Genomic DNA, 20,788 nt, shown 5'->3' with positions numbered 1-20,788 from the left:
GGGAAGCTGAGCAGGTGCCGGATTTGGGGCTTGATCCTGGGGCTCCCAGATCATGACCTGAGCCGAAGGCAGGTGCTTCACCGACTGAGCCACCCAGGCACCCCTGTATCTTTGTTTTTATTCCTTCTACTCTGTTTTGGTTGAACTTGGGGAATAAAAGGGGAGAAAACCAGATTTCCTCTTAGTGTTGCTGTCGCACTTAGGAGTTGCTGCAGAAAGGTTTGGAGGGTCTGTACCGTGGGTTGCTGAGATAGAAGCGCTGAGTCAGTGTCCTGGGGCAAACAGGCTCTGCTCTTGTTGGCAAGGAACACTCCCTGTTGGATAAGAAAAGATGTTCCTTAGGACTGGAGCCTTGGTGACCAGAACAGGAGAAGGGAGCCAGGACTGGGCTGCAGCTTGGGGGAAGCGTTCAGGACATCAGGCGGGTGGCGGGAATGAAGGCAGCTGGGAAGAGGTGAGTGAGGAGGAGTCTCAGTACATCTCTCAGTCCTGGGAGATTTCAGTCAGGACGTCTCTGTCTCCCCAGAGGAGAACGTGAGTTAGTGCTGAATGGAGGGAAGAGACTGAGGTCTGGGTCGAGCCCAGTGTTGAATGGCGCTCATTTCCGTCTGCCCGGAAAGCCCAGGCTTCTTCCGAGTTTCTCTCCAGTGCCCCCTTCCTCCAGGTGCGGTTCGGTCAACAGAAGCGTTACCAGGATTGGTTCCAGCGCCAGTACCTGTCCACCCCAGACAGTCAGTCTCTGCGCTGTGACCTCATTCGCTACATCTGTGGGGTCGTCCACCCGTCCAATGAAGTGCTGAGTTCCGATATCTTGCCCCGATGGGCCATCATCGGCTGGCTCCTGACAACGTGCACGGTGAGGGCTGGGCCGTGCGGCGGAGGCCCTCGGGCGGCGAAGGGTCTCCTTCCTTGAGTTCCTGTTTCCATGCTTCTTCCCGACTCGCTGGGCCTCCTGACCCCGCAGGCCCTGCTTCACTTTGTTCTGCGTCCAAGTCTCTCATGGCTGACCACGCTCTTACTCCCCGTCTGGGGCTGGGGTTGGATGCGTCCGTCTCTGCCTTTACTGCCGGTCCTCAAGCCCAGATATCTCGGGCCTCCCGTCTTTCCTTTTAGGTTTCAGAGCCATGTATGGTTATTGCTTGGAACGGCTCCTTCCTCAGATTCAGGGCTTGTGTTCCTTAGACCCTCGCTGGGCAGCCTTTTGGCATCAGCTTTGGATACTAAATGCAGATGCAGGGACTCCATGGCTCAGCATCTTTCCCAGCATTTTTCTCCCTGTTCCTTGGTTGGGAAACTCCACATTGTCTGCTCTCTGGCTCCTAGTTGCCTTTTGACCTCCCCTGTCTGACTGGGTCCTTGGAATGTGCTGATTCAGACACAAAAATAGGCTGTTTCTGGGGGGTCTTTCAGTCAGGAATGTGCAGGGGAGCCCAGCAAGGACAGTCCAGGGCCTGGTCTGAGTGAGTGTCAACCAGGCCCCTGGCTCCTTTTCTAGGATCAGGGATGTGTGCTTCTGGATGTATGAGAACCCAGGTCAATCCCTGGCCCCTTGGTCAGTGAGAACATGGCCACTCAGACTCGTGTGCCCCGCACCCCTGGGGAGTTCACCTGTCTCACTAGGAAGTGAGTTTATCTCATAGATGGGCAGTTGTGGGGGCCCTGGAGTCTGCCTTGAGCTTCTGCAGGGAGCTGGTGGATGAGGTCAGCCATCCCTTCTTACTGTCTTTCAGTCCAACGTCGCTGCCTCCAACGCCAAGCTGGCTCTGTTCTACGACTGGCTGTTCTTCAGCCCAGACAAGGACAGCATTATGAACATAGGTATGTGACCAGGACCACATTCTGAGCCCCCTCCTAGCCTTGGTGACAGTGGTCCAAAATCTCAGGGCAGCGTGGGGGGAGGCAGCTGATGTGAGGGCAGCTCCACTCTCACTTACCAGTGCTCCCTTGATGGAGAAGGAAGATTCCTTTAATGAGGCCAAATGCTCACTCCTCCACTTCTTTTTTTTTTTTTTTTTTTAAGATTTTATTTATTTATTTGACAGAGATCACAAGCAGGCAGAGCAGTAGACAGAGAGAGAGGGAAGCAGGCTCCCCACTGAGCAGAGAGCCCGATGCGGGACTCAATCCCAGGACCCTGAGACCATGACCTGAGCCGAAGGCAGAGGCTTAACCCACTGAGCCACCCAGGCGTCCCCTCACTCCCCCCACTTCTGCCCTAGACCTTCTGCTTTGGCTTCCGGTGGGGGGCGCCTGGGCACAGGACTGTACCACACGTTGCTTTTCCTCTCCTGTCCTCTCTGTCCTCCAAGCTTCATGCTGGGGACAAGGGAGATGAGGGCGCTGCGCTGTTCCGGGGTTGTCTGCTCAGTGGGAATGGGGGCATAAGAGGTAGGGATACAGCTTTCTCCCGAACCATTCATAAGCAGTGATACCTTGTTCCATGGAGCTGGGAACAGACTGTCTGATGTGGGGCCCTTTCATCCCACTGTCCTCAGAACCGGCCATCCTGGTCATGCACCACTCCATGAAGCCACACCCAGCCATCACTGCCACACTCCTGGACTTCATGTGCCGCGTAAGTGTGTGTCCCCTCTACCTCCCAGGCCTGCAGGTAGCTCTTCCCAGGGCCCTTCATTGTGGGGGCAGCTGTGGTCGTATGTCCTACCCCCCCAGGGTAAGGAATGCTCCCCTTCCAATTCTTGCCATCTCCTGTGGAATCTTTGCATGTCTTTCTTGACCTCAGGAGTCATGGCTTAAGGTAGAATCTGGTCTCTCTGAGGAGTAGCCAGGTCTAGGAAGAATCAACCATTCTAGCAACCTGAAATGGTGAGGAACATTCCAGACGTTTCTGCGCCCATACTCCCTCCTGTCTCCTGATCGGAACTGAAGCAGCTTCTTAGCTCTGGCTCAGCAGAACATTCTGCGCTGTGTGTCACTGTTTGCTTCCCTTCTTCCCTTCCAGATCATTCCCAACTTCTACCCCCCATTGGAGGGCCATGTGCGACAGGGCGTGTTCTCCTCCCTCAACCACATCGTGGAGAAACGGGTCTTGGCGTAAGAACTTGACGTGTCTGTAAGCAGGGGGGAGGCGCTGTTTTCTCATGTGTCACTAGGTCGGGCACATTCAGATACTGTCCTACCACTGCTGGCCCTTTCTTCTTGATTGGAACAGAAAGTACTGGCTCTGCCTCAGACTGCTAAGAATATGTCCTCTTGATGCTCAGAGAAATTTCTGTCTTGCAGTCACATTCCAAGGATCTGAGTGTGGCCCAGCTCTGTGGTTGGGGGTAGACCTGTCTCTCCAGCTGAAGGGAGGAGCTCTGATGCTGACCTTCATTCACGTTCCCCCCAGGCATTTGGCTCCCCTGTTTGACAACCCTAAATTGGATAAGGAGCTTCGGGCAATGCTGAGGGAGAAGTTTCCTGAGTTTTGCAGTTCGCCTAGCCCGCCGGTAGAAGGTACGGGCCCTCCCGTTCTGTCACCTGCTTGAGAAGAGGGATGGAGATACCACGTACGTCGTCCTGGGGCTGTTCTACCTCTGTGACTGTCCCTTTCAGGGTTTTGTTCCACACCTTCTCTTTAATGAGTTTTTGTGTTGTCTTCCTTGGTTCTCCCTCTCCCTGTCCTCTCCCCTGACTTGTACTGACGTCTCTTGCTCCTCAGCTCCTGCATCTTCCCTCAGGAGCCTCCCTGCCATAGGGAAGGCTTTCATGGGACGTGTGTCTGCCTTACTGTAACTTCATTCAACTCCTCTCTCTTCCCATCCCCAAGCCCTCATGAGAGGTGGTCATGTTAGGTCTCAAGTCTTTCTCCCAGTTACACACACACACACACACACTTTTTTGTTTTGGGGTAAGGGTTAAAGCAAGCAGAACTTCCCAACTTGGTTTTGAAGTGAAGAGCACTTGGGGCTGTCTTTGGTTTTACCTGTTTGCTGGTGCGAGCTAAGCACAGCAGGCATTTCCCGTGCCATTCTGGGAGGTGCTGTGAGGACACGACACCTGTCCTTCCAGGGTCTGTAGTCCACCTGCCTCCAGCCTAGAGAGTTAGGCGTCTTAGGTCGCAGGAGGCCGTCACATGCCTTGTCTCTGTCCCCCCCAAGTCAAACTTGAGGAGCCGGTTTCCGTGGAGATGGACAACCACATGTCCGACAAGGATGAGGGTTGCTATGACAACGCAGAGGCAGCCTTCAGTGACGATGAGGAGGACCTCAGCAGCAGAGGTGGGCCCAGCAGCGAGGGGGCTCCGGATGACATCAGCCCTAAGAGGACCAGGTGGCAGGAGCGGCTCTCTGTGGCTTCTCCCTCGCCTGGGCCCCCGGGCTTAATTCCGTTAGTAGGATTCCTGGAGCCGACTCCTGGGCGCAGAGCCCTGCCCTCAGCCCCGAAGCAGTGGGGAGAGAAGGAGGATGGGCCCCTGCCGTTGTGTGTTCCGCAGGCTGGGTGTTTGCGCACTGGGGCGTGGGGCTGTCCCTGCTGCTGGGGCCCGGGCCCGTGACCACTTCCCTCAACACCCCCTTCAGGGAAGAAGAGAGAGTTCCGCTTCCACCCCATCAAGGAGACCGTGGTGGAGGAGCCAGTGGACATCACCCCTTATCTTGACCAGCTGGACGAGTCCCTGCGGGACAAAGTGCTCCAGCTGCAGAAGGGGAGGTGCGCGCTGCTCCCGTCCTCACCGTGGGAGGCTCAGCCCCAGGCTTGCTTCGCTCCCTGGGGGGTGCTGGGCGTATGGAGAGGGAGGTGCTGTGCCTTCTGCAGTTTGGGGGGAGCCGTCTTCAGCACGTGGTTCTCCCCGGTACCTTCTGTGGACACGAGTCTCTGAGAACCAAAGCAGGGGGATGGGGGTTTCCCTTCTCCTAGGGCCTGTGCCCAGAGAGTAGCAAACTCTGCCCTAAAGCCTCTGCAACCCAAGCCAGGGTTCCCACAGAGGTCCTCTATTCTGTCCGTGCCTGAATGTGCTTTGCTGGGTGTGCCCTGCCCTCTGCTGTCACTTATGTCCCTGAGATTTCCTCTCAACTCTGCACTACAGTGACACCGAGGCCCAGTGTGAGGTCATGCAGGAAATCGTGGACCAGGTCCTGGAGGTGAGGAGATCCCAGCCAGCGCAGGACTCCCCCGCCCAGCAGCTGACCCATCCCCCAGCTGCCCACCTCTGGTTAATCCTCGAGGTGGAAGCAGATGGAGTTCAGGGGCTCTGGGTCCTGGGACGGGTAAAGGTGGGGTCACGTGGTGACACCCGTCACTTGTCTCACCACCCAGGAAGACTTTGACTCGGAGCAGCTGTCTGTGCTTGCTTCCTGCCTGCAGGAGCTCTTCAAGGCCCACTTTCGAGGGGAGGTGTTGCCTGAGGAGATCACCGAAGAGTAAGGCTTATCTTCCCTGACCCCTCTGCCCACCCAGTGGCTCCTGGGAGCCAGAAATGTGGTCTTAGAGCCCTAGTCCAGGAGGCATCTTGCTGTAGACTTGAGAGGAATAATCTTCACTTGTTGTTTTATTTTCTTTTTTTATTATTTTATTTTCAAGCAATCTCTACACCCAACACGGGGCTTGAACTCAGACCCTGAGATCGGGAGTCACACACTCCACCGACTGAGCCAGCCATGCGCCCCTCTCTGTATTTGTTTTAATTCTCATGTGTGCTGATTCACTTAAGGATTCATTTTTGTCTGCCGAATGCAGAGCATGGGGCAGACAGTAGCACCCCTTCCTGTGTGCCCAGTCTTTGCTGCTAGAGGTGGGATTGGACCCTCCCAGAGGGCAGGAGTCCCGTTTTCTTCTTTCTTTCTTTCTTATTAAGATTTTATTTTTATTTATTTATTTATTTAAAGTTTTTTTTTTTTTTTTTTTAATTTATTTGACACAGAGAGAGATCACAAGTAGGCAGAGGAGCAGGTGGCGGGGGGGGGGGGTGGGTTGGGGAGGGCATGCTCCCCGCTGAGCAGAGAGCCGGATGTGGGGGCTCCATCCCAGACCCTGAGATCATAACCAGAGCTGAAGGCGGAGACTTTAACCCACTGAGCCACCCAGTGGTGGCTCCTAAGATTTTATTCTTAAGCAATCTCTATACCCAGCTTGGGGGCTCGAACCCAGAATCCCAAGATCAAGAGTTGTGTGTTCCTCCAGCTGAGCCCAGGAATCTCATTTTCAGTGACAGTCACTACCTAGACTGTGGTATGTGTTGGGAATATGTCTTCTCCGTTACTCAGCCTCTGGGGCAGCAAGAAGGTGACCTCTTGTTTGGAAAGGAGCAGGCTGGCGTCTAGCCTCCGTATTGTCTGCCTGCAGTGCATTTTCTCCACTCGTGTGGACTCTCAGATGTGCCCCTCTTGCAGGTCCCTGGAGGAGTCGGTGGGAAAGCCTCTCTATTTGATATTTAGGTAAGGATCCCGCTGCAAGAGACACTGCTGGGCCATCCGTCCTCATCTTGGCAGTCCTGTGCTTCTTTCCAGGGGGAATGGGACCCTTTTTCCAGAAGGCAGGGACATGCAGGGGGCACAGACAGCTCCTCCCTCCAGAGGAGGGTCCGCCCTACATCCAGCTCTGCTCCCTTTCCCCCTTTCCCGCCTCCAGGAACCTGTGTCAGATGCAGGAAGACAACAGCAGCTTCTCTCTGCTCCTGGATCTTCTCTCCGAGCTCTACCAGAAACAGCCCAAGATTGGCTACCACCTGCTGTACTACCTGCGGGCCAGGTGGGTATGGTCCCCAGAACCTCTCCTACGTATGCTGACTCTCCTGCCCTTGGCTGCCATCACCTGGCCTTCTGTATAGTGTTTTTTTGTTTTGTTTTTTTTTTAACAACAGCTTTAAAACCATAATTCAGTGGTTTAAAGTACATTCCCAGAGTGATACAGTTGTTGCTGGTGGCTAATTCAGAACATTTTCCTCACCGGCAAGAGAAACCATGTCCTAGGCAGCAGTCCCCTTCCCATTGTCCGTTTCAGCCCACCCCGGTCGACCACGGCTCTGCTCTTTGTCTTTCCGGATTTACTTCCTCTGTTTATTCCGTATAAACAGAAGCGTACAACGTGTGGTTTCTCACGACTGACTGGCTTATGTCACTTAGTGTCGTGGCTTCAAGGGTCATCCCTGCTGTCACTTGTGTCAGGACTTCTTTTTTTATGATCAAATACTCCTCCACTGTCTGGATGTACCACAGTTCGTTTCTCCGTTCACCCAGCGGTGGACATCTGATTCATTTCCACTTTTCTGTCTGTTGTGAAAGAGCTGCTGTGAACATTCACACACAGATTTTTACCTGGATGCAGGTATTCGATTTTCCCAGGTACATATACTTCAGGGTAAAATGCCGGTTGAACAGTAACTCTGTCTTTAACCCTGTGAGGAACTGCCGAACTACTTTACGGAGTCCCTGCGGCCCATTCCCAGGGCTTCCATTTCGTGGCCTTCCCAACCCTGTGGCTGGCGGCTTTTTCATTAGAGCCGTCCTAGTGGGTGGTTTGTTTTGATCTGCATTGCGCTGATGGCTGGTGATACTGAGCCGCTCTTCATGTGCTTGTCATTGGCCATTGGTGTGTTTTCTTTGGAGAAATGTCTGTTCAGATACTCTCCTTTTTTTTTTTTTTTTTTTTTTTTAAGATTTTATTTATTTATTTATTTTTGACAAAGAGATCACAAGTAGGCAGAGAGGCAGGCAGAGAGAGAGAGGAGGAAGCAGGCTCCCCACCGAGCAGAGAGCCCGATGCAGGCGGGGCTCGATCCCAGAACCCTGAGACCATGACCTGAGCCAGAGGCAGAAGCTTAACCCACTGAGCCACCCAGGCGCCTCAGTTCTATTTCATTTTGAGACTTATTTATTAGCGAGAGAGAGTGTGCACGGAGGGGACGAGCACAGGGACAGGGAGAGAGAATTCTCAAGCAGATGCCATGCTGAGCACAGAGTGACACGGGGTTCGATCCCACCGCCCAGAGGTCACAACCTGAGCCCACACCCGGAGTCAGACGCCTCACCGACTGAGCCACCCAGGCAACTCTCCTCTCCCTTACTTAATTGGAGTCATTCATCTTTTCATTGTTGATTCTTAAGTTTTGTTTTTATTCTGGATACAAGTCCCTCAAGAAACATGAGGTTTGCAGGTGTTTGCTCACCCTGCGGGTTATCTTCTCATACCCTCATGGAGCCCTTTGAAACACAGAAGTTTTCCATTTTGGAAAATCCGGTCTGTTTTTTTCTCTGTCACTTGTGCCGTGCTGTCACGGAGATTTTCTCCTGTGTTTTCTTCTGGGCATTGTGTGATTTCAGTCCTTCACTTTTAGGCCTGTGACCTGTTGTGGGTTGTTTTGTACGTGATGTAAGGTGGGGCTCCGTGCCTTGTTGCCCTCATTGCTCAAAGCTCAGGAAGCGGGAGAGCCAGCTTTCTAGGCTAAGCTGAGCCCTCTCCTGTGCTCAGCTCTCACCCGTTAGCAGGGTCGGTAGCTGTGGTCAGCGTTGTTCGGGGCACTGCAGGAGGTGGGGGTAGAAACGTGTGTCGTCATTTCTCTAAGTCACCACACTCTTGAGGAAGGCGAGGGGGAAGCATCAGGGGCAGCAAAGGGGCTGCCGACGAGGGCCTGCTTCAGGGGAGGCTGAGGCTGGCCGCCAGGCTTGGCTGCCGGCTCAGGCCCTACTGCTCTTGCAGCAAAGCTGCTGCTGGGAAGATGAACCTGTACGAGTCGTTTGCCCAGGCCACGCAGCTGGGTGATCTGCACACCTGCTTGATGATGGACATGAAGGCGTGCCAGGAAGACGACGTGCGGCTGCTGTGTCACCTCACACCCTCCATCTATACGGAGGTCAGTGTCTGACGGGATTCCGCTGGGACAGGGCTGCTGTGCAGGGCGGGCTCATGAGACTGCGCGTCTCTGCGTACAACCCCTGTTGGCCACGCCGGGCTTTTCTTTCCAGCACCACACCTGCCCATGGCCCTCCCTCCCCCATTAATGGTTAAAAAATGTCTAAGACCCCCCAGAGTTCCCAAGCTGTACTTTGTGGTGTGAGTTGGGGTCTGGGCTTCTACACCTGGCTTCTCAGCTTTGGCCCCATCCTCTGGACCCAGGACAGGCCCCCAGCCAAATCCAAGTTCACACATCGCGGGCCCTCTTGCCAGCTGACTGCTCACCCTTGGTTTCTCTAGTGGTTCCCAAAGACCAGGGCCTTGGTGGTAGAGACTCAACTTTCATTTCCCTCATCCACTTGTCTTCTCTAGGAACTGGGACATCAGAGGAAGTATCAGCTCTTCCTCCTCTTGGTGAAAGTTCCCGGGAACAGGGAAATCAGGGTGTGGGGTGTGGGCATGACAGGAGGAACTGTGATCTCAGCCGGAAACTACGGGGGGCGAATGCATGTGCCCAGCACAGAGCAGCTTCCTCCCTGGTCAGCCGGCCTCCCCCGGCACGGGCCTCTCTCTTGTGCACCCCAGACTCTCTGTGCCTTCTCTTCCTCGGCTGAGGGTCCGCACAGATTGGACTTGTTGTCACTGCTGCCACACAGCCCTCACCAGTCAGGGCCAGTCCTCTTTGGCTCTGGCAATGGCTCCCCATTGCTTTCCTGAGACACACACACTCCTCGTGCTGTGGGCACACAAAAAGCAGATTTGGGTTTTGGAAGAGTTAAAGTCCCAGCTTCACAGCTGTTGGATCTTTCTTTAGGTATTTGTGTTAGGAGCCCACGTCTGGCTAACCCAGCCGCCCCCCGAGCTTTTGGGAAGAAAGGGGAGCAGATTATGAGGTCCAAGTCAGGGATGCCCCCTGGACTCCTGCCCCAGCCTCCCTCTTTGTTGCCAGTTTCCAGATGAGACCTTGCGGAGTGGTGAGCTGCTGAACATGATCGTGGCTGTTATTGACTCTGCACAGGTGCGCAGGGCGCGGTCGTCCTGGGGGGCGGGGGGAGCTGCACCTGTGTGCACTTCAGGCCTGGGGGCTAGGAGAGAAGTGGATCCCCACGGAGGCAGGTGAGGCTCGTGCTTTCCTGGGTACTCCAGTTCCACACGGAAAGCGAGGAGGTGGGTTTCTTTTTTAGCTCTCCACTGGCTGTCCCCTTGGCTCAGGGTGAAAACGATCAGGCCATTGACTTTTCCGCCACGTACAGGGCCGCGGGAGGCTGCAGCTTTGCCTGTGCGTTTTCTTGTGCCGCACTGCGGTCCCGTTTCTGATCCTCCTCTGCACTCACTCGCCTCACTGATGACAGAAGAGCCCTTCTTCCTCCTACCCACACCTCTGTGTCAGAGCTCAGCCTCCTGGGGCTCTTCCCTCCTTCCCAGGCACAGGCTGGTGTGGGTTGGGGCCCGGAGTGGGGCCAGGTAGACAAGCTGCCCATTCTCCCTCTCTGTCAGGGCATGGAAACCACTTTTTTTTTTTTTTTTTTTTAGATTTATTTATTTATTTATTTGACAGAGAGAAATCACAAGTAGGTAGAGAGGCAGGCAGAGAGAGAGAGAGAGGGAAGCAGGCTCCCTGCTGAGCAGAGAGCCCGATGCGGGACTCGATCCCAGGACCCTGAGATCATGACCTGAGCCGAAGGCAGCGGCTTAACCCACTGAGCCACCCAGGCGCCCCACATGGAAACCACTTTTAATGGTTTTCTCTATTTTGCCCCAAACAAGCCTACACCTGTTCTTCACCAGCCCCATGTGCTTCAGAGACCTTCCCAAGCCTCTACACTAGGTTTTCCCCAACGTGGGCCCTCCTGCTTCTCCTTCCACACTGGCTTCCTGGCTTCTTTTAGAACCAATGGGTCTTGCCTTCTTCCTCCTCCTCCTCCTCCTCAGCTCCAGGAGCTGGTCTGCCACGTGATGATGGGGAACCTAGTTATGTTTCGAAAGGATTCTGTCCTCAACATACTCAGTAAGTGAGCAGACCCTGCAGGCTGCCCGGGGGAGCGGGGAGCGCCGTGTGGCTGCCCAAACGTTTTCTAGTAACAGCGGAGCTGGCTTGGGCTGAGAATGGGGTGTACGGTCGCTCTGCCCTGCCCCATGGTCTTGGGCAACGTCTCTGGTTCTGGTTCTTAAGCTCAGGGCTGGTGGGACTATAGACACATTGTGAAGGCTTTGAAAATGATGCTCAGTGTGGAAAAGGAGAGTATCTGTAGCCTTGGGGTCGGTATCCCCACCTGGGGCCACCCGGGCTTGCAGTGCTGCAGTCAGTGGCTCAGCCCTAGGTGTATGTGAAGGAGCGCACGAGCAGGCCCCTTCTCTGCCCCCTGCAGTCCAGAGCCTGGACTGGGAGACCTTTGAGCAGTACTGTGCCTGGCAGCTCTTCCTGGCCCACAACATCCCCCTGGAGACCATAATCCCCATCCTGCAGCACCTCAAATACAAAGGTGAGTCGGGCTGTGGGCGGGGAGAAAGGAGGGAAGGACCACCCCAGTCCCTCAGGGGCAAGGCTGAGGCCCCCGGCCTTCTGGATGAGCAGACCGCCCTGCGGAGTCCAGAAGGCCAGGCTCCCTGCTGATCCCTGCATGCAGGCCCACTCTGAGCATGAGCCGGGGCTCAGGCTGCTCAGAACTCTGTAGAAGCAAGGGATTGTTCCTGCTGACTCCTTGGGGAAGGCTGTGCTTGCTCCCTCGAGTGGCTGTTGGTGGGAGAGGGATCATTCTTCCTAGGATTTGACCAGCCTCTGCCCTCCCCGCAGAGCACCCAGAGGCCCTGTCTTGCCTGTTGCTTCAGCTCCGGAGAGAGAAGTGAGTTCTTCTGCCAGGGACTCTTGCTCCCAGTCCCAGTCCCAGTCCCAGCATCCTGCAAATGGCTCTTGTCTGCTCTTCGAGGAGGCTGGCCAGGCTTTTTCTTACCGTAGACATCTGCTGATTCTGCCCTTCCCCTAAAATGATTTATAAACAAGCAGTTCCCCTGAGATAGGGGCTTCCTCTCGACTTTCTGCCCCTGCCCACCAGGAGCTGCCCTGGGAGGAGGGGTTGGGGGTGGGGACCGGATGTCCGGTTTCCTGCTCCCCACCCCTCCTGTGATGAGGCCACCAGGGCTAATGTCAGAGGAGACTGGGTCAGAGTACAGGGGTGCGGCCTGGAGGGGGAGCCGCCAGAGTCCCCTCTGCCCAACAGCCGGGATAAGTAGGGCAGCAGCTCTTGCCTTCCTGCCGCCTCTTCAGCTCTCTTGCCCGAGAGACTAGAAGTGGCACAGAACATCCTAAAGGAAGTGAGCAGCTTGAGGGTTGTGGCTGGCCAGCCCCCCTCCCCTGCGCCTTCTTGGGCTGGATACTGTGCCTTTCACCTCCCTGGCCCATTTCCTGTGCGTTGTGGGCATGGCGGGAGAGTTTTGGTGAACTGCCTCCCCAGTATGCCGGCAGTCTACTGCTGCAGAACTGGCAGGGTCCCTTCTGACGAAACCAGCAAACCAGCATCCCCAGGCCCAGGGGCAGGGGGGCATGAGAGATGGGAGGGGGAGGGGGCGTGAGAGCAGGAAGCGCAGGAATAGGGGGCTGAGGGTTGGGGAGTCGGTGGGAGAGAGCCCGGACCCTGAGGCCCTCCACCCCCTCCCGCCCCAGGCCCAGTGAGGAGATGGTGAAGATGGTGTTGAGCAGGCCGTGTCACCCGGACGACCAGTTCACCACCAGCATCCTGCGGCACTGGTGCATGAAGCACGACGAGCTGCTGGCCGAGCACATCAAGTCCCTGCTCATCAAGAACAACAGCCTCCCTCGCAAGAGGCAGAGGTGGGGGGTGGCAGGAGGGGAGACCTGGGAGGGGCACGGGAGAGTGAGAGGGGGAGCGGGAGAGGCAGGGCGAGGGACGCGGGCCCTGTGGAGGGCTGCCCACTGCCCACAGGCCGCACCTGGGCGGTTCCTTCCCGGTGGTTAGCGGGTGACACCTAGTGGTCCCAAGCTGCGTGCTGCCCCTTCCCTAGAGGCCAGCTGGTCTCTGTCCCGCCCCCACCCCCCCACTCCACTCCTACCTCCACCCCCGATCCCAGCCCCCACCCTGCACCCGCTTTCCTCGAAAGTGCCACCTTTGTCTTCAGGAAGGGCCCTGGTGGGGAGGGAGTCCCCAGCTCCCCGAGCCCTCCCCTCGGCCTCAGACTCTGGCTGTCCCTACAGCTTGAGGAGCTCCAGCAGCAAGCTCGCCCAGCTGACCCTGGAGCAGATCCTGGAGCACTTGGACAACCTGCGCCTCAACCTGACCAACACCAAGCAGAACTGTAGGCGGCAGACCCTGGCGCAGAGCAGCCCTGGGCGGGGGCGGGAGGACCCAGTGACTTCCTGACCCCTCACTGTCCTTCCTTCCCCGCTCTCCCTCCTCCTCCCGCTAGTTTTTAGCCAAACCCCGATCCTCCAGGCGCTGCAGCACGTGCAGGCCAGCTGCGACGAGGCCCACAAGATGAAGTAAGGCGCTGGGAAGCCACGGGAGGGCCCTCGCCTGTGGGACGGAGCACCCGGCGCAGTGTGCTGAGGCCGGCTCTCTTCCTCAGGTTCAGCGACCTCTTCTCCCTGGCCGAGGAGTATGAGGACTCGTCCACCAAGCCGCCCAAGAGCCGGAGAAAAGCAGCCCTGTCCAGCCCCCGCAGCCGAAAGAACGCGACACAGCCCCCCAATGCCGAGGAAGAGTCGGGCTCCAGCAGTGCCTCGGTGAGAGTCGCAGGAGCAGTGGGGCGGGCGCGGCTGGGACCTATGGCTGCTCCAGCTAATGGCCGACGCCCCCATCTCTTCCAGGAGGAAGAAGACACAAAACCGAAGCCTACCAAGCGGAAACGGAAAGGGTCCTCTGCGGTGGGGTCTGACAGTGACTGAGGCCCCTGCGTTCCTCCATCCCACCCCTGCCGGACTGCCCTCCCCTCCCTGGTGCCTCAGAGATCAGTAAGGGCCGGGGAGCTGCACGGGGGACGCCCTCTCCCTCCGCCTGAGGCTCACCTGGTGCCCAAGGCTCACCTGGCAGGAAGGATGAGCTGCCTCCTTCGGCTCAGCCTGCGAAGCTGCCATGCGGCCCCGGCCCCTGCTCCCTCCCATCCGGGGGCCTCTAGCTCCCTCACACTGCTGCTCCCACCGACTCAGGTCCCACCGAAGCCAGAGGCTGTGTGAAATCTGGGCTGGTGCAGGTCCTCAGCCCCTGCCCCTCCCCAGCCCCCCAAAGAAAAGAGAAATGGCAGCCGGGGCTTGCTGGTCAGAGAGGCCAGGATAGGAGTGAGGACGGTGTATGGACAGCCCTTCCCGGTTGCCCCATCTGGCCTTGATCGCTCCTAACAGGCATTTTATAGTTGCTCTCCGTCCTCCGTGTGCAATGGGCACGTCCCCAGTGATGTCCCCGTGCCTGCCTGTTCCTCCACATGGGGCAGATGCCGGAAGGGAGGGAGGCCGGAGCCCCTGGGCCTCCCAGAGACAGCTTCCATGGAACTGTCCAATGGTCCATTTCCTTAGTTCCTTTTTGTTTGGTTTTGGTTTTTGGCAGAGATAATCGCTTTTTAAAAGTTTTTAAATGACAATAAAACAAGCCAGAACCTCTTTTGTGCTGGAGTTGCTGGCCCAGGTGCTCCTAGTGGGGGGCACCTGACGGTGCTCCTGCTCCCTGGTGCCACACACCCAACCCCCCACCCACCCCCGTGGCTGGGGAGCTTCCCCTTGTCCCTTCCTGCACACCCCCTGGTCTGGAGGGGCGTTTGGCCACCCCCCACCTGCCCAGCCTTCTGCTGTCACAGGGGTTGTGGGCCAGGCACTGACCTGTCCAGGCACCTCTCCCTCCAGGTAAAACTCTGTTCCTCCCTACTTCTCTCTCAAGAAACTAGAGGCTTCCGAAAGTGAGTATTTGTTCAGTTTAGGAGATCTGTGTGCTTACCAACTACTGGAGGGTTCACTGTGGGTGAAGGGTGCCCCCAACTCGGGTTCTGATGGACAGAAGTGGGCCTAGTGGGGAGAATTCAGATAGGAAGGAACCTCTTTGTTCCACAGCCGCTTGCCTTGTCCCCTGTGTCTCAGCAGAAAAGAACCCCCTTGGCTGCCCAGGAGGCTGGGCGGCCGGCCGCGGAGCAGGGAGGAGGGAGGTCTGGGCGGGGACAGGGGCTTGCAGAGTCCGGTGGCTCCTTCCTCAAAGCTGCTATTCCTTCCTTTAAAAGTCCAAGTCGCAGGAGGCCTCTTCCTCTCCCCTTCCCATTCCCTCTGCCCCAATTAAAACCAGGATGGAAAGCATTTGCTGGCTGGCCCCAATTATTGTGCCCTTGCCCAGAAGGAGGGGCCTCGGCCGTCGCCCCTCCAGGACTTGCTGCCTGGGCCCCCCACCCTTCCCCTAGGGCTGCTGCTGGCGCTGGGGGAGGGCACTGGTCTGGCCCTCAGGCCCGGACTTGCAGCGCCACAGGGGCAAAGGGCCCAGTTCTCCGGCCGTTTTGTGGGAGAGCAGTGGTGGCATCCTCAGGCCGGGACAGAAGCGGCCTTGGGGAGAAAACCTGAATCCGGACGGTGGAGGGAGCGCGCACAGGGCGGAGCGCGGCGGCGGGGAGGGCCGAGAGTTCGGGGCCGCCCCCCACGCACCTCCCGGCCTCGGCTCCCCGCCGGTGGAGAAGGGGGGAGGGGCGTGAGCTGGCGCACGCGCGCTCCCGGGAGGGAGAGGTCTCGGAGCAAAAGCGAGCAGCCCCAGTTTTCGGAAGGGAGCCTCGGGGCCGGGCCCAGGACCAGCGCGCCATGGCGGCCCTGCTGCTGCTGCTGCTGCTGCTGCTGCCGCCGCTGCTCCTGCTGCGGAAGCCGCACCTCTGGCCGGGACTGCGCTGGCTCCCGGCGGACTTGGCCTTCGCGGTACGCGCCCTGCGATGCAAGCGGGCCCTTCGAGCGCGCGCCCTGGCCGCGGCCGCCGCCGACCCGAGGGGCCCCGAGGGGGGCTGCAGCCTGGCCTGGCGCCTCGCGGAACTGGCCCGGCAGCGCCCCGCACACACCTTCCTCATTCACGGCCCGCGACGCTTCAGCTACGCGGAGGCCGAGCGCGAGAGCAACCGGGCTGCGCGCGCTTTCTTGCGCGCGCGGGGCTGGGGCGCGGGGCCCGGCGGCGGTGCAGAGGCCGAGCGGGCCGCGGGAGTGGCCGGCGCCGCGGCCCCTCTAGCGCCCGGGGACACCGTGGCGCTGCTTCTCCCCGCCTGCCCGGAGTTCCTGTGGCTCTGGTTCGGGCTGGCCAAGGCCGGCCTGCGCACAGCCTTTGTGCCCGCCGCCCTGCGCCGGGGTGCCCTCCTGCACTGTCTCCGCAGCTGCGGCGCGCGCGCGCTGGTCCTGGCGCCAGGTAAGGTCGGGGCGCACGGCCCTCGGGGCGGGGCCGGCTTCGGAAAGGGGCCGCAGAGAAGGGGCGGAGCTCGGAAGGCCGCCTCCGTGGGGTTCGGAAAGGGTGCTTGAGGGTCTGAGTCTTCGGGCTGGCCGCGGGATGGAGCTGGGTCCCTGGTCCCCAGAGCGGTGATGGGACGTTCAGACCGTTCTCCTCGCCCTGGAGCGGCGGGGTGTGGGGAGGGGCGAGGGACGTGCAGATCGCTGAGGGGCGGAGAATTCCTTTCCCGAGCTACGCCTTCCTACCTCACCCAGAGTTCCTGCAGTCGCTGGAGCCTGACCTGCCAGCCCTGAGAGCCATGGGGCTCCGTCTTTGGGCTGCAGGCCCTGAAGCCCGTCCTGTGGGAATCAGCGACTTGCTGGCCGAGGCCTCGGCAGAAGCGGACGGACCAGTGCCCGGGTACCTGTCTGCACCCCAGAGCATGATAGACACGTGCCTGTACATCTTCACTTCTGGCACCACGGGTGAGCACCGGCCTTGGCTCCCAGAATCCAGGCAGAGGAAGGCAGGAGAAGGGAACCAGAACTAGGGCTTCAGTTTCCAGGCTGCTACTCCACACCCTCCCTGCCACTCCCGGCTGATCCAGGACAGCCCTGCCTGCCTTCCTCTCCGCTCCCGCCTTGCCTCTGCCTCTTTCTGTGTGAAACCCAGCAGGGGCGGAGGGAGGCAGGACCTGAAGCTCAGACCCTTCCCCGATCTCCGCCCACTGCCCACAGGCCTCCCCAAGGCTGCGCAGATCAGTCACCTGAAGATCCTGCAGTGCCAGGCCTTCTATGAGCTGTGTGGGGCCCACCGGCAGGATGTGATCTACCTGGCCCTCCCCCTCTACCATATGTCGGGCTCTCTCCTGGGCATTGTGGGCTGCTTGGGCATCGGTCAGTCTACCCGGCGCGCCCCCCAGTCCTCCCCATCTCTAATCCTCCAACAGGTGTTTTTTCTAGCAAACATTTATTAAGGCCCCTCTGTGATGTGCTCACCTGGGGATGCTCCCTGAGTCCTTCAGGGTAGGGAATCCGGAGGAAGGAGGAGGCAGGGGCTACTCTCTGAGAGCAACTGGTCCAGAGGGGCAGCACCCCTGCAGGATCTGCAGACTGTCTAGGGAGCCCATACAGTTGGCAGGACTCCAGACTCCCAGGGCGGGTTGGGGAAGGGCTGTGGCTGTCAGCTGGGGAAGAAGAAGACGGACAGAGCTGGGGTTTGGAGTCAGGGTGCAGAGCAGGGACATTGTGGGGGTGGGTAGCAGAGGAGGGGCACTGAGCTGTCTGGGACACAGGTGGGAAAGGAGGCAGGCCAAGCCGCCTGCTACTGGATGTCACAGAAGGGCCTTCCGGGGAGCCACACACAACAGTGAGGGCTAGGGGCTGGGAAGGGGGTGGTCAGGGTGCCCCCCTCAGCCTTCACCTCACCTTTCTCCACCACCCTCTCCACTTCGGGCAGGGGCCACAGTGGTGCTGAAGTCCAAATTCTCGGCCGGTCAGTTCTGGGAGGACTGCCAGCAGCACGGGGTGACAGTGTTCCAGTACATAGGGGAGCTGTGCCGATATCTTGTCAACCAGCCACCGGTGCGTGGGCGGAGGTCCGGGCAGAGGGGCCTGCGCAGGGAGGGGGGCACTTCATAAGGCGGAGACTGTGCGGGAAGACGGTGGTGGGGCCGGGTGAGAAGCCTGGGATGCCAGGACATCTGAGCGAGGTGGCGGTGGAAGGGGCTTCAGGGGACAGGGAAACAGAACCTCACATTTGGGAGCCGGTGTCTTGGTGGTGACCCTTCTGCCCATCTCTCCTTGCCTCAGAGCACGGCGGAACACGGCCATAAGGTCCGGCTGGCAGTGGGCAGCGGGCTGCGACCCGACACCTGGGAGCGCTTTGTGCGCCGTTTTGGTCCCCTGCGGGTGCTGGAGACCTACGGGCTCACCGAGGGCAATGTTGCCACTTTTAACTACACGGGACAGCTGGGTGCTGTGGGCCGTGCCTCCTGGCTTTATAAGGTAAGGGAGGCCTGGGAGAGAAACTGGGGGTCCTGTGGCAGGTGGGGGCCGGCAGGAAGGGGCTCATACCACTGAAATGACCCAGTGCCTGGGTCTCCCTTCCCCCAGCATGTCTTCCCCTTCTCTTTGATTCGCTATGACGTCACCACAGGGGAGCCGGTCCGGGATGCCCAGGGGCACTGTGTGGCCACATGTCCAGGTTCGTGCTCAGGAGGGCTGGATGGGGTGGTGCGGCCGGCAGAGGAGGACGGGCACTGGACCGTAGGGCGAGGGCCAGGAGGCTCCTGGTGGGCAGGAAGCCCGCCCTGACCCCAGTGCTCTGCCAGGTGAGCCCGGGCTGCTGGTGGCCCCGGTCAGCCAGCAGTCCCCGTTCCTGGGCTATGCTGGGGGGCCGGAGCTCGGCCAGGGGAAGCTGCTGAAGAGTGTCTTCCGAGCTGGGGATGTTTTCTTCAACACTGGGGACCTGCTGGTCTGCGACCACCAGGGTTTTCTCCGCTTCCACGATCGGACTGGAGACACCTTCAGGTAACTGTGCATGACTTGGAGTCCTTTCCCAGGCATCCAGTCCCTGTGACCCAGAGCCCCTAACCCTGCCTCCCTAACACACACCCAAACCCAGCCCCTCGTCCATCGCCCCTGACAGACAGACCTCTGCAATGCGTCCTCCCTGGGAGCGTCTGGCTCCCCGACTGTGCCCTCCCCCCACCCACCCCCTAAGGCCCAGGATCTCCGCCCTCTGGCAGGTGGAAAGGGGAGAATGTGGCCACAACCGAGGTGGCGGAGGCCTTGGAGTCTCTGGATTTTCTTCAGGAGGTGAACGTCTATGGAGTCACCGTGCCAGGTGCCAAGTTAGGGGAGGCAGGAGGCAGCCGGCCTGCCTCCCTGACCCGGTGTTACTGGGGCACAGGGAACATGAGGCCAGCGGGTGGGTGACCTGTCCCCACCTCACAGGGCACGAAGGCAGAGCTGGAATGGCGGCCCTGGTTCTGCGTCCCCCCCACTCCTTGGACCTTGTGCAGCTCTACGCGCACGTTTCTGAAAACCTGCCGCCGTACGCCTGGCCTCGGTTCCTGAGGCTCCAGGTAACGGGGTGCTGCCGCCTGACCCCTCCAGCCCTGGGGTCCACAGCCCTTGGCGGGCCCCACAGCACACATGGGGACCCGCAGGGGGCGCTGTCCAGTGAAGAGAGGGAACGGCTCCTTCTCAGCCGGGCATTCTTTCGCCCCTTCATTCCCTCTGCCTTCCTCCAGGCTTGTCTTCTTCTCTTCCCTGTCACCCCGTCCCCTAAACCCCAACCTCATACCTCCTTGTCCCTGCCTCTGACTCACCTAACCCCCAGGGCAGAATGCGCCCGCCTTCAGCTCCTTTTGACGCCCTCCTCAGGAGTCTCTGGCCACGACGGAGACCTTCAAGCAGCAGAAGGTGCGGATGGCAAAGGAAGGCTTTGACCCAAGCGCCCTGTCTGACCCCCTCTACGTTCTGGACCAGCCTGGGGGTGCCTACCTGCCCCTCACACGGGCCCGGTACAGTGCCCTCCTGGCTGGGGACCTTCGCATCTGAGAGCCCCCCCATGCTCAGCAGCCCGAGGGAGCGACTTTGTGGCTCAACGGCATGGCAGGTGTACTGGGGGCCGTCTGGGATCTTTTTTATACCAGATTTGGAATCATTATTTTGTAATAAACGGGGCCAGAGCCAGTCGAGCTCTGTCTTTCTGATAAGCACCTTTGGTCTTCCGTGTCTGTGGAACTGCTTTTCCCTGACACACAGCCACACACCCTTCTGCCCCAACCTTATGGGGGCACGAGCTCCACGTCTGGACCACAGTGTCTTCCTCTCAGGACTCCATGTGATCCTTGTCCTTGGAGGGCCGCTGTGGTGGACGTCAGGGTGTGCGCTGTGTGTCCATCCCAGCCTTACGCCCTGAGTGCGGGGCAGCTCTGTAGGGGGAGTTGGGGGACCGGAGGGATTGACCAAATGGCCCTGGTGGACCGAGGCATGGAAATGCTGCCGCCTGTGGCCGTCGGAGCCACTGGCTCCCCACAGACCCAGGTGTGGCTGGGCTGGAGAAGGGTCAACCAGGCCAAACCAAGGTTTGATCTGGAGGAAAAGGATACTCTAGATACCCCTCTTCCCTCACAGCCTCTGAGGAAGCTGGTCAAGGGGAAAAGGATGGGGCCACGCAACGCCCCCAGCCTAATCTTAGTCTTGCATTCCCAGAGCAGCAGCTTGGGGCCCCTCAGGCTCTGAGGAGACTTTAAAGGCTTTCCTGGGCGCAAGACTCACAGTGCACATGTGCATGTGGCAGGAGGAAGAAGGGGGAATCAAAAGGAAAAAGGCCTGTCCTTAGCCTCCAAATGAAGCATCAGAAAATTTGATCATCTAAAAAATGATGAAACTCATGCTTCTCCTAAAACTTAAGTCCCACCTGTCGGGTTCCTGACTGGCTCGGTCAGTGGAACATTGCACTCTTAATCTAGGGGTTGTGGGTTCAACCCCCACACTGGGTGTAGAGATGACTTAAAAAATTTTAAAACATAAATAAAAGCCCTTTAGTTTTGAACTGTGGGT

At 58.7% G+C, this 20,788-nt stretch overlaps 2 protein-coding genes across 4 annotated transcripts in view; both read left to right on the top strand.

Annotated features, from left to right (window-relative positions):
• The window catches only part of INTS3 (integrator complex subunit 3), a 37,926-nt gene extending 22,805 nt beyond the window's left edge, over positions 1-15,121 (top strand). Inside the window, exons 10-30 of the mRNA XM_045086917.1 lie at positions 665-856; positions 1,731-1,818; positions 2,496-2,575; positions 2,963-3,054; positions 3,353-3,459; positions 4,104-4,223; positions 4,524-4,653; positions 5,030-5,084; positions 5,260-5,363; positions 6,333-6,377; positions 6,571-6,690; positions 8,638-8,791; positions 9,782-9,850; positions 10,765-10,840; positions 11,202-11,315; positions 11,627-11,675; positions 12,494-12,661; positions 13,043-13,143; positions 13,255-13,327; positions 13,414-13,570; positions 13,655-15,121. Of these exons, the coding sequence (XP_044942852.1) occupies positions 665-856; positions 1,731-1,818; positions 2,496-2,575; positions 2,963-3,054; positions 3,353-3,459; positions 4,104-4,223; positions 4,524-4,653; positions 5,030-5,084; positions 5,260-5,363; positions 6,333-6,377; positions 6,571-6,690; positions 8,638-8,791; positions 9,782-9,850; positions 10,765-10,840; positions 11,202-11,315; positions 11,627-11,675; positions 12,494-12,661; positions 13,043-13,143; positions 13,255-13,327; positions 13,414-13,570; positions 13,655-13,732 (2,172 nt within the window). The 3' untranslated portion in view covers positions 13,733-15,121. The remainder of the gene's footprint in view (positions 1-664; positions 857-1,730; positions 1,819-2,495; positions 2,576-2,962; positions 3,055-3,352; positions 3,460-4,103; positions 4,224-4,523; positions 4,654-5,029; positions 5,085-5,259; positions 5,364-6,332; positions 6,378-6,570; positions 6,691-8,637; positions 8,792-9,781; positions 9,851-10,764; positions 10,841-11,201; positions 11,316-11,626; positions 11,676-12,493; positions 12,662-13,042; positions 13,144-13,254; positions 13,328-13,413; positions 13,571-13,654) is intronic.
• Positions 15,122-15,360: 239 nt separating this feature from the next.
• SLC27A3 (solute carrier family 27 member 3) lies at positions 15,361-19,941 on the top strand. Of its 3 annotated transcripts, XM_045086918.1 has the most exons (10): positions 15,365-16,196; positions 16,490-16,699; positions 16,952-17,110; positions 17,673-17,797; positions 18,026-18,220; positions 18,329-18,419; positions 18,547-18,745; positions 18,964-19,061; positions 19,172-19,302; positions 19,604-19,941. In XM_045086918.1, exons 1-10 carry the CDS (start codon positions 15,611-15,613, stop codon positions 19,778-19,780), a joined length of 1,971 nt encoding a protein of 656 aa, XP_044942853.1. In that variant the 5' UTR covers positions 15,365-15,610; the 3' UTR covers positions 19,781-19,941. The 3 variants fall into 3 exon arrangements, with proteins under 3 accessions (XP_044942855.1, XP_044942854.1, XP_044942853.1); XM_045086920.1 differs by lacking the exon at positions 18,964-19,061 and having other exon boundaries at positions 15,361-16,196; positions 19,604-19,744; XM_045086919.1 differs by lacking the exon at positions 16,952-17,110 and having other exon boundaries at positions 15,363-16,196.
• Positions 19,942-20,788: the final 847 nt, after the last annotated feature.

Source organism: Mustela putorius, unplaced genomic scaffold, assembly GCF_011764305.1.
Source record: "Mustela putorius furo isolate JIRA1106 unplaced genomic scaffold, ASM1176430v1.1 tig00000997_pilon_pilon_pilon, whole genome shotgun sequence".
Lineage (NCBI taxonomy): Eukaryota > Metazoa > Chordata > Mammalia > Carnivora > Mustelidae > Mustela > Mustela putorius.
The sequence above is the reverse complement of the archived record's forward strand: the minus strand, read 5'-3'. Positions and strand labels throughout refer to the sequence as shown.

Bases quoted from the DNA above. Each gene is read 5' to 3' on its own strand.
- SLC27A3 (XM_045086918.1), top strand. From the start codon at position 15,611: ATGGCGGCCCTGCTGCTGCTGCTGCTGCTGCTGCTGCCGCCGCTGCTC. The intron at 18,420-18,546 runs GTTCGTGCTCAG...GTGCTCTGCCAG, and splicing joins CTGTGTGGCCACATGTCCAG to GTGAGCCCGGGCTGCTGGTG. The intron at 19,303-19,603 runs GTAACGGGGTGC...CGCCCTCCTCAG, and splicing joins CTCGGTTCCTGAGGCTCCAG to GAGTCTCTGGCCACGACGGA.